At 45.5% G+C, this 10821-nt stretch overlaps 1 protein-coding gene across 1 annotated transcript in view; it reads left to right on the top strand.

Moving 5' to 3' along the window:
- CC2D2B (coiled-coil and C2 domain containing 2B) overlaps positions 1-10821 on the top strand; it is a 112341-nt gene that overhangs the window by 33660 nt on the left and 67860 nt on the right. The window contains exons 11-14 of the mRNA XM_025213285.1: positions 1287-1427; positions 7727-7859; positions 8889-9010; positions 9522-9699. Of these exons, the coding sequence (XP_025069070.1) occupies positions 1287-1427; positions 7727-7859; positions 8889-9010; positions 9522-9699 (574 nt within the window). The remainder of the gene's footprint in view (positions 1-1286; positions 1428-7726; positions 7860-8888; positions 9011-9521; positions 9700-10821) is intronic.

Here is a 10821-nt window from a genome sequence, read left to right as displayed (position 1 = left end):
GGCGGGGCATGGCCCACATGCCCCCCAGGACTCTGCTTGTCCCACCACCCGGCCCAGTGGGGAGCCCTTTTCCCCCAGCCCCTGCTTCTGCTCCTGTCTGTGCTCTGCTCCCTCCCTCCCCATTGGGGCCTTGATCTGCCCAGCTCCCCCACCCCACCCCACCCCATCCCACAGTCCTTTCCCCTCTCCCTGCCTCTTCCCCCACAGACTTATGAGCTGGGGCGGCTTGCCCCCAATAATTTTTTCTCCCTCTGCCCCAACTGACTTGCTGGGCAGCGGTGGGAGGTGGAGGGTAGACTGCAGTAGATCTTGGGTTGCATATTAATTCAAAAAGTGATCTCCTACTTCAAAAGGTTGGAGACCACTGGCCTAGACAATACATCTTGTACCCTTGTTGTGTGTACCAGAAAGATGCATCCTTTTATAACTGATTAACAAGAACTTTTAAAAAATGCCTTCATGGTGCTGCTTTTGTGGTCAGTCCATTGTCAAGCTTTGTGTATTTCTAATAAAAATGAATTACATTTCCTTTGTTAGTCATTTTGGTTAATCTACAGTTTGGGTACCCATTAAATCTTGAATGATAAACAAAAGGAAATGTAGATCTGTATCATATTATCTCCAAAATTCATGGATCATTTAGTTCTGTGATTTTGCTTTGTCATAATCTCTAAATAACAGAAGCAAGTATGTATACAGGTACCATTACACAAGAAAAAATAAAATGATAAAATAACTTTATAATTTCAATCTCCCATCTCACATTCAGATCATAAAGCAGAGAAAGGCAGAGCATTCTATCTGGATATCTGTAAACCAGTATCTCAGGGCACCTTTCTTCAATCATCTTTGCAGTGGTGGTTGGCTACTAATATAGAATTTCAAAGAACAAATGTAGGAAATAAGACATAATTTGTCATAAAGGTGACCATGACAGATTGAACTCTTAGATTTGTGCAGTGAATTTCTTTGTATCTCAGGCATCTTGCCTTCTTTTCTTGCATATCATTCTCCCTATTCTACTTGAAATGAGCAAAGGAACAAATCCACATTTATTTGTATTGTAAGTGAAAATATCTATCAGTATAATTGCAAAAAAGGAGCGACAAGTTGTTTTTTTTAAAAGTACTTGTGTTTGAAAGTGCTATTTAAAATGTTTGAAAGTGCTACTTAAAACTAAATTTGGCTGTCAGGTTACAGACAAGTAAAAACTTTACTATTGTTACTTTTTTATTAGTAATTGGAGAATTGAATTTGCTGAATTCTTACATATACGTTTATTGCAGAGATACCAAGAGCCTGTATGACATAGAAAAGCAAAAAGATCTCTCTCTAATGCATAGCATATTAAAAGTTTGGAAACAAATAAAATCTATGCGTAGACACCAAGAATATACAAGTACATCTGTAAAGTTACAGTTTCAAAAGTAAGTGAATACATTTTTTCCAGAGCCTTTTTAAAGGTCTTGTAACACTTAGAATAATTTTATTGAAATATCAAATTAAAATTTACAGAAAGTAAAATAAGGATAATAGAATCATAGAAAATTAGGATTGGAAGGGACCTCAGGAGGTCATCTAGTCTAACCCCCTGCTCAAAGCAGGACCATCTCCAACTAGACCATCTCCAACTAGCAGGACCATTTCCAACCATTTCTAACTTTGTCTGTTGGAGACAAAGCCAGGGTTTTGTCTACTCAGATCGTAAAATCTTCCAAGGATGGAGATTTGACAACCTGTTCCAGTGCTTTACTACCCTCTTTATGAGAGAGCTTTTCCTAATATCTAACCTAAACTTTCCTTGTTGCAACTTGAAACCACAGCTCCTTGTTCTGTTATCTGCCACCACTGAGACCAGTCTAGCTCCATCCTCTTTGGAACTAGCCTTCAGGTAGTTGAAGGCTGTTATTAAATCTCTCAGTCTTCTCTTCACGCTAAATAATCCCAGTTCCCCCTGCCTCTCCTCATAAATCATGTTCCCCAACCCTCTAACCATTTTTGTTGCCCTCTGCTGGACTGTCTCCAGTTTGCCCACATCCTTTCTGTAGTGCGGGGGGCAGGGTGTCCAAACCTAGACACTCCAGATGTGGCCTCACCGGTGCCAAATAGAGGGAAATAATCACTTCCCTTGATCTACTGGCGATGCTCCTCCTCATCTTCCAGGTCAAGGGCACACTGTTGGCTCATATTCAACTTATTGTCCATTTTAACCCCCAGGTCATTTTCTGCAGTGCTGCTGCTGAGCCAGTCAGCCACCTGTCTGTATCAGTGTAGGACTTTGCACTTGTCTTTATTGAACTTATGCTATTTGTTTTGGTCCAATCCTCCAATTTGTCTAGGTTGCTCTCAGAGGAGGATTAAGATTTAACGAGGCCCTGGGCAAACACAAAATTGGAGGCCCCCTCCCCTCCATGCAGCTGGACTCCAGCAGGGGGAGAGGCCCCTTCCCCTCCTGGTGCTGTAGCTGTCAAGGGCAGGTCAGGTCTCTGTGCCCCATGGGTGAGGCTGGGTGGACCCAGCCAGGCTGGGGGTGCCTGGTTCTCCTCCCTGCTCCCCATCCTCTCTCCTCCTGCCATGTCTGGAGTAAAGCCCAGCAGAGCGAGGGCAGACATAGGCTGCCCACTATGGGCTCAGGGCTCTTCTTTCCCCCACATGCCTCCTGGATGAGCTGCCTGTATGTCCATCCCACTCCCTGCCCCAGCCTTGGGTCCCATGCACCACCCTGGCTAGGCAGTGCCCCCAGCCCCAGCCCCTGACCCTGCCCCACTCTCTCCCTCACCGTGGGGGCCCTCAATCTGCCTTCCCCATGTCCCTTCCCCTCCAGAGACTTAACTAAAGGGAGCTGCTTATCCAGCTTTGTTCCTGGCCATGTGTGGCCATGCACAGGGGTGGTGTGAGGGGGAGGGGAGACTATAGCCACTCCAAAATTTGCTGTAGCCACCCCTTCCAGTGCTGTCGCTGCCACCTGCCCACCCCACTCCCGCTCACAGAGGTGCGGCATTCCCAGCCCAGCCCAGCCCAGCCCAGCCTCCCCACTGGGAAGAGACTGGCTCCATCCCTGCATCTCCTGGAAGCCCCAAGCAGGACCCCTTGCGGGCTGCCCACCTGCAAGGGAAAACCTGCTGTTTCCAAAGGAAACCTAGGGATTCAGGGGCCCCTGAGCCTGGGCCCTGCTGGCCTGTGCATTAATTCATCTCTGCGTAATCTGAATCCTAGCCCTACTCTCCAGCATATCTACTACTCCCTCTCAGCTTGATGTCCTCCATAAACTTGCTGGCTCATCTTCCAAGTCATTGACAAAGATATTGAACAAAAACAGCCCCAGGATTGACCCTTGGGACACTCCATTTGATACTGGCTCACAACTAGACATTGAGTAATTGATTATTACCCTTTGAGCGTGATGATCCAGCGAGTTTTCCGTACACCTTACAGTCCAGTCCTCCAACCCATACTTCCTTAACTTGCTTGTGAGAATGTTGTGGAAGACCATATCAAAAGCCTTGCTAATGTTAAGGTATATCACATCCACTGCTCTTCCTGCATCCACAGACCAGTCATCTCATTATAGAAGGCAATTAGGTTGGTCAAGCATGACTTGCCCTTAGTTAATCCATGCTGACTGTTCCTAATCACCTTCTCCTCCAAGTGCTTAGAAATGGATTCCTTAAGGACCTGCTCCATGATTTTTCTAGGGACTGAGGTGAGGATGACTGGTCTGTAGTTTCTTGGATCTTTTTTCTTTGCTTTCTTAAAGATGGGCACTATATTTGCCCTTTTGCAATCATCTGGAACCTCTCCTGATTGCCATGAGTTTTCAAAGATATTGGCCAGGGGCTCTGTAGTCACATCAACCAATTCCCTCAGCACCTTTGGGTGCATTCATCTGGCCTTCAGACTTGTACACATCCAACTTTTCAAAATAGTCCCTGCCACTGGTAGGTGTTCTAGGGCTTTAGTCCCTTCTTGATTGATGCCTTGCTCCCCAGTAATGTCAGGGTGAGATCCGAATTTGGCACCACTCAGATGGTTTGGGTGCTGCTCCTGCTCGCCTGCCACGTTTTTGATATTTGGTATTCTTTTCTTGTGAGGCAGTTCCCTGTAGGTGGCCCTAGGAGATCTCAACCCTGGGTTTCTTCATGAGGCTCCAACCTCCCTTTTAACCCACCCTCACCACATCAATGGCCAGGGGCAGACTCTGCTCTCTGCAGGTCTTACACTGGGATGATCCTGTCTCATCCATGCTGCCTGCCTCCAAGGGTCAGGTTGTCTTGGCCATCACTCCTCCCAAGGCCATCCTTCATCTTTGGACTGAGGCCTAGGCAACTAAACACTCCCTGGTCCGGAGTTAACTGCAACTTAGAAGTAAAACTGAATGTAAGAGGTCAGTGTCCACTGACAGGCTCCTGGGATCTTGTCTCCCAGACACCGTCAGTCTTGCCAAGGACTCCGCTGTCCCTCTCTGCCTAGTAGGCATTTGGAAGGGTAGGCCGCCCTGTGCCAGGCCTCTGCTGGCCCTCTTGGGTCCATGTCCCTTCCCCCTTTCACCCCACTTGACCTGCAGCTAGGCTGCTTGGGTCCCACCAGCTGGTGTTGCCCGTCTCTCCCACGCAGGGCTCCATGGTCTCTCACGCTTCCCTCCATGTTGGATTGCCTAAGGTGTTGGTGGCCCCTTGTTGCCACGCCCTGTTGCAGTACCTGGGCTCCCTGTCAGGGCCTTGGCTCTCCTCCTGGGCATCCCGGGGGGCTGCTTCCTTCCGGCAGAGCTCCCCAGTGTCCCCCTGTTCCTAGGGCTTGGGCTCCTTGTCTCGCCTGCCGACGTCCTCCAGCAGACACTCAGCCTCCTTCCCCTGCACCTAGGGCTTGTGCTCCCTGGCGGCATTCCACCCCGCTCCTTCTGGTGCTGGGCCAGCTGTGTTTCCAGCTGCTTTTTGAGCAGCCCATGCCTCTCCGAGGCCATGCCCCTGATGCCTTCTGATTCGCAGGCTCAGGCAGCTCCAGAACTGCCAAGCCTGCCTTGGCGTCTCTCCTCAGCTGCTGCTCTTCTTCCCCCCTCAGGTGAGTATCGGGGTGCATCAGGAGGGGGTCTGGGGTGAGTTGGCGAGGCTTTTGCCTCTCCTTTCACAGTCCTTAACCTGTTCTTTTGCCCCTGTTGGCTGCTCACCTTCTCCCCAAACTGTGCTGCCAGGTGCAGTAGTCTGGGAGCTGACCTTGCCTGTGAAGATGGAGGTAAAAAAGGCATTGAATACTTCAACCTTTTCCATATCATCTTTCATTAGGTTGCCTCCCCCATTCAGCAAGGGACCCAGACTTTCCGTGTTCTTCTATTTGTTGCTGACATACTTGTAGAAACCCTTCATGTCCTTTGTGAACTACAACTCCAATTGCATTTGGCCTTCCTGATTCCATCCCTGGATGCTTGAACAACACATCTATGCTCCTCCCTAATTGTTTGTCCAAGTTTCCATTCTTCTAAGCTTCCTTTTTGTGTTTTATCTCATTGAAGAGTTCCCTATTAAGCCGAGCTGGTATTTTGCCATACTTGCTAGTTTTACTATGCATAGTGAAATGAAAACAAAACGAAGGGCTTCAAAACAGCCTCAAAATGTAATGAGGGCAGTCAAAATGTTTCAGAAGTTTTGAGTTTAGAAGCAGCAGCCAGGTGGTAGGAGGCAGGGGTGGAGCCAGGGCTGCGGTCCAAGCGGCTCCAGAGCCCCATGTGGCTCAGCCGAGTGGGGAGCACAGCCCTGGCTCTCCTCACCTCCTGCTACCAGGCTGCACTCTGTGGGGCTGGCAGAGCTGATGGGAATGCAGTGTCAGTTCTGCCCGCCTCCCAATGCTGGGCTGCACTCCAATCGGCTCCACCAGCCCCCTGGAGCCCAGCCCGGTGGCAGGAGGCGGGCAGTTCAACAGGGCTGAAGCCACTGGGAGCTGAGCCTGGTGGAGGGAGGCAGCGTGCACTGCCAGCACTGCGTGCCACCCCTCTTCACCAGGCTCAGCACCCAGTGGCATGCTGCCTGGTGGAGGGAGGGAGCTTGCAGCACTGGGGCTGCACTCCACCTCCCTTCATTGGGCTCAGGGCTGCACACCACCCCCCTCCATCGGGGTCAGCAACTAGCAGCTTGCCTGGTGGAGGGAGGCGGCATGCACTGCCAGCACTGACTGCATGCCACCCCTCTCCACCGGGCTCAGCGCCCAATGGCTTGCTGCGCAGTGGAGGGGGGCAGCGCGCACCACTGGCGCTGCACTCTGCCTCCCTCTACCAGGCTCAGCTCCCGGCGCTGGTCCCAGGTGGCAGCGACAGCCTCCCACCCGTGCCCCTGGGAGGGCTCTGCCAGACTTTTCTGGGGGTGTGGGTAAAACTTGAAACAGCGTTGAAACATCAAAACTGTTTCAACAAAATGAAATGGAACAGTGCTTTCAGAATGAAACTAAACTCAAAATGAAACACTGTTCCATTGAAACGTCAAAACAGAAATCGAAGTGAAATGGTGCTGTTTTGTACAGCCCTAGTGCTTATCTCCTCAAACCTCCCTTATCTAGGGTGGCCATTGGTCCTGTTTTATACTGGACCATCCTGTTTTTAAACTTTGTCCCCTATTCATTTCTCAATTAGGACCAGACAGCTAAACATCCTCTTTTTAGTTCATTTACTGGAAATGTGTGTCAATCACTTGTTCTCATAATTCTAATGGCTATGCTTAGAGCTAGAATGGCGGACAATGAGGAGAGGCAGGGTTCACAGCCAGGGAGGGAAGGAGGTGGCCTTCTTGTAGTGGCCCTCTCCCCTTCCCGCTGATTGGCCAAGGGGCCATGCCCCCCCCCCACTGATTGCCTGAGGAAGCAGTGACCCCACCCCTCACCACTGATTGGCTGAGAGGGGGCCCGCCTCTCACCAAAAGGATGTCCTGTATTCTGGGGATGAGTCAGTGACCACCCTACCCTTATCTCCTCATACCTCCAACTATACTTTAAAGGATCTGGCAACACCCCATGGTGCCCTGACACCCTGTCTGAATTGCAGAACTAACTCTTTTAAAAAAACGTACTTATTAGTATTTAAAATTACTGCAAATTAAAAGGAAACAAAAGTTTAAATTAGCAATTAAGACCCAGTTTGTAATTTTAGGAACATTTGGGTACAACGAGGTATACAAATAGGTGAGACTGCCTGTTTGTTTCTTGAGTGATGTCCTGTTAGCCAGCTTTGGATGCAAGAGAAGTACTTTCTTTCAGCCAAGAAGGAAAATTTGGGATTATAAATTTGCAATATAATTTTCTAAAACAGGAGTTTTGCTGATACTAGTATACTACAGATCCATTTTTTTCCAGCTCTCTCATCTTTTTTGTTTTGGGTTAGGACAGCTACCCCTGAGGTTTTGTGATTGATTTTTCTCTATCTGTTCTTATACATTCTTGCTAAGTGTCAAGTTCATTTTGTTATAATGAAAATTAATTTTAAGAAATTCAGTTTTTTTGAGCCTCCGTATCTTGGAGAGGTTCAGGATTTTTTAAAATTTGTTCTAATCCCCCTGCAATTAAATTAGTGGCCAAGCAGTTAACTCTAAAAAGTTTGATATTGTTGGTATCTGCCCATGAGCTTCAAATTCAGATTTATTGGGAGATTGCATTTTAAAATTCCTGTTTTACCTGGTAAAATTCTAGCATTTAATACATTTTTTCTGTTTGCAATGTTTAAATGGTTTTTTTTTAATTCATATTTCAGAGGGCTTATTAAGAAAAAGGAAGGTGATGACTATAAAGTAGAATTAGCACAAGATCTTAAAAGAGAGACAGTGCTAGTGAGAGAAGATAATGGTCACCAGGAGCATTTTTCAGAAATTTGGAGAAAACAGAAGGTAATAAAATATTAGTTATGGTATATGTCTGATCATTTTTTCATATTGGGTTTCTTAGAAATGTTGCCCCTGACTTTTATAAAAGTAGTATACTTCTCCTTGCTTTCATGTTACAACAGTTATTTTCATATTGTGGAAATTGAAGGAATGTTGTATAGTGCAAATTTAGGGCGGAATTTTCAAAAGGGCCTCAGGGAATAATTTAGTTTAGATACTTGTTGCTGCCGTGCACGGCAGCAAAGGGGTCGGGACCTTAGAAGGCCGTCAGGCGGGTACTTGTGAAATTGTGAGCTTGGAGTGGAATTAATTAGGCAGACGCTTATCGGGCAAGCTTATCGGGCAAGCTTATCGGGCTTATCGTTGTAAAGCAAGATTATTTACTCACGCCGTCAAGGTGGTGAAAGACGGAGGTCAGAGATACTTGTTTAGTTACAGCTTAGAGTTCATGAGGTCGGTCTGCAAAGTAGGTCAGTTCGCAAAAGTGGTTGGGCAGAAGGTCGGGCCGGCGGTCGTCGATTACGTCTGAGATTGGGTCGAGACAGGGGGCGAACTGGCAAGTGATCAAATTGCCAGTTTACTCTGACACGTATGTCAGAGGTCTCCAGGTGTATATGGAGTCGCTCTCTCTGACTTCACGGAAGTGAAAACGGGTTTTATTTGTGTAATAGCCAATTGCTTTTCGCCACGTCATAAATTTAATTAGAATCACCAATTATATAGCGGTTTCGCTAGGGTGTTATTTTAGGGCTACTCCCTGTATTACTCTGACCAGTTATAATGATTTATGTAAAGCAAAGAAGGCAGAAGTTTTATCTCTGTTAGTGGCGCAGCAATAAATTTCTTTTTGGCATACTCAACAAAGAAGGCTGTTATTATCATCTTGTTAACCCTTGGTTAACCTAGTGAAAAATAAAACTGCTTTGAATGGTTTCACTTGCTTGTGACATGGGCACTATTATAATTGGGTTGTGACAATACTGAATGCAGGAAATTAACATTTCAGCTGAACATACTCTTATTGACTTCTAGGGTCTTTTGGATTCAACTATTTCATTTGAAAGTTCAGCTGAACTTCAAGAGATAAAGGAATCTATTTTCATACCACATCTCACTCTGGCTGCAGAAGTAACACCAATGTTTAAGTGTCCCATGTAAGTTGTAAGAACTTTAAAATAATAAAGCATCAGTCTTTGCAAAAGATTTACTTCTCTACTTGTATAGAATAATGAGTGGGTAAGTATTATTTAAATTTAACATGTTAGTATTAGTACATCATTTGATAGTAAAAAGCTTCAAAAATAGTTCATTTATGTTAAAACTGTGAAAAAAGGGATTGGTTTAAAAATCAGAACCCTATAAATCTCTTATTAAATAAAGTTTAAGGCCACCATCCTGCAAAGAAGAATGCATATATTTTACTTTATGGACTATGAAGTCATTAGAACTACTCACTGTGTGTACAGTTTAGCAGATGTGGGAATGGGGCCTAAATAATCTCTTTATTATGTAGTGAAAATTAACCTTTGGCAAAAAATATATGATTTATATTCCCTCGGCAGTAACTGCTATAATCAATATTGTTACTGTGGTAACTATTAAAATTAGATTATGGTTTGGTTTGATTATTTAGAGTTAATTAAATCCATATTCATTAATTTTTAGGCATGAACAGAAGAGAAGAACAAAAGTACAGAAGAAACAATACTTTATTAAAATATTTTACAATGAAAAGCAAGTCTCTTGTACTTCCGTGGCTCACCTCCAGCTGGATTTTAAAGTGATTTTTCAGCAAACTTTTAATATTCAGTTATTAAATTGGCCTGAATCTCTTCGATTAGAGGTATAGTTATTTAATTTACTTGTGTGCTTTACTTCTATACCACACTTGAGGCTTTCTATAACTCCCTTTAAAGTCCATAAAAAGACTTGTGTTAGAGGGTAATTATAGGTCAGTTAACCTGCCATAAGTCCTGGGCAAAATAAATGAAAAACTGTTGTGGAATTCAATCATTACCAAGCTAGAAATATACTAGATACCAGTCAACATAAGCTTGTCAAAAATAGATTTAATTTATTGATGAGTTATTATGTCATACTTTAGACTCTGAGAGGCTTTAATGCTATGCAGCATTCAACTGTTGATGTTTTGTGTGGTCATGCATTAAGATTGAGACAGTGGTCTGCCTTGTCAGCCCGAAGTCAGGCAGAAGGTAGGGCAGGGTATCATGCACTAGCATAATTTGGGTGGAATAGGTAAGGAGATGGTGGGTTAGCGAAGTTGGAAAATAACTGTTGCTACTGCAGCCATGCACTTGTGCCACTGGCATGGTGGCAGCTGGAAGTCACCGGTGCCTCATGTACCGCAGGTGCCCTGGGTGCCTGGCTATATTATTAAACTTTTGGTGGTATTTTAGGCCTCCTCTACATGTGCAGGTAAAGGTGTGATGGGATCTAATGTATTAGTCACACAAGTCATGCCTCTTGCCAGGCTACATGTGCTTGGCAGGAGACACTATTGTATGGGATTACTCATTAGATCCCAGCCCGCCTTATTGCTGGGATCCTGGGCTCCCTCTGCACTGGCAAGAAACAAGTTCCCATGTGTAGGAGCCCAAGGCTCAGTGGTTTCACACTGGGCATGGTGCTACATGGAGGAGACCCTGCTACATGTGCGAATGAAAACTTGATGGCCACCAGCTTTAAGGTTAGTACACATTTTTTGGGGTCTAACTTTATAGCTGGTTGGTGCTTTTTATACCATGATGGGTACTTTGCACAAGTAGCTTGTCTTAAGGTAATTGCGCAAGTAACCAGGTAATTGCATGATACCTATAATGTATAGAGGAGGCCTAAGATACTCACTGGTTCATAAAAGTATCTCACCTGCTAGCATTTGACAAAGTAGGTTTTTGCTTATGATAGCTCATGCCTCTCTGAATCAGTTAGTTTAAGGGGCCATCTT

Source organism: Alligator sinensis, unplaced genomic scaffold, assembly GCF_000455745.1.
Source record: "Alligator sinensis unplaced genomic scaffold, ASM45574v1 scaffold472_1, whole genome shotgun sequence".
Lineage (NCBI taxonomy): Eukaryota > Metazoa > Chordata > Crocodylia > Alligatoridae > Alligator > Alligator sinensis.
This window is presented reverse-complemented; position numbering and strand designations above follow the sequence as displayed.